General features: G+C 70.4%; 1 protein-coding gene across 1 annotated transcript in view; it reads right to left on the bottom strand.

Annotated features, from left to right (window-relative positions):
- The window catches only part of LOC102382486 (cytochrome b-c1 complex subunit 2, mitochondrial), a 23,665-nt gene extending 23,256 nt beyond the window's left edge, over positions 1–409 (bottom strand). Inside the window, exon 1 of the mRNA XM_006026113.3 lies at positions 102–409. Within this exon, the coding sequence (XP_006026175.1) occupies positions 102–137 (36 nt within the window). The 5' untranslated portion in view covers positions 138–409. The remainder of the gene's footprint in view (positions 1–101) is intronic.
- Positions 410–443: the final 34 nt, after the last annotated feature.

The following is a 443-nucleotide window of genomic DNA, read 5'->3' as shown; positions in this document are numbered from 1 at the left end:
CCCGCCGCCCCGTCCCCCGGCCCAAAAGGCAGCAGCAGCGCCTCCTCCTCCTTCCGTCCCCGGCCCCGGCCCACTGCACTCTCCTATCCCGCCGTACGCACCGAGAAGGAGCGGGTGACGGCCAGCAACCCCTCCATACTCTCCACACCCCTCGGCCCGCGGTGCCACAGGGAAAAAAACCAAGATGGCGGTAACAGGGAAACGACTCCGCCTCCCCAGCATACACCGCGTCGCTCCACCTCTCTAGCCGCAGTGCCCTGGACTCTACTGCTCCGCGGGTGGGACGGGAGGAAGAAGGCCGAGCGCCCCCTACCGCGGCTTCTTGGGCACGTCCGGCATGCCCAGATGCGCGCATGCGTCAGTTCCGAGCCTCGCCCACCGCCGTGGGCCCACCCCTCCACCCCCCAGCTGTGGGGCTACTTAGGGCGCAGCCCGGGGCCGGG

The sequence above is a fragment of the Alligator sinensis genome, unplaced genomic scaffold, assembly GCF_000455745.1.
Source record: "Alligator sinensis unplaced genomic scaffold, ASM45574v1 scaffold330_1, whole genome shotgun sequence".
Taxonomy (NCBI): Eukaryota; Metazoa; Chordata; order Crocodylia; family Alligatoridae; genus Alligator; species Alligator sinensis.
This window is presented reverse-complemented; position numbering and strand designations above follow the sequence as displayed.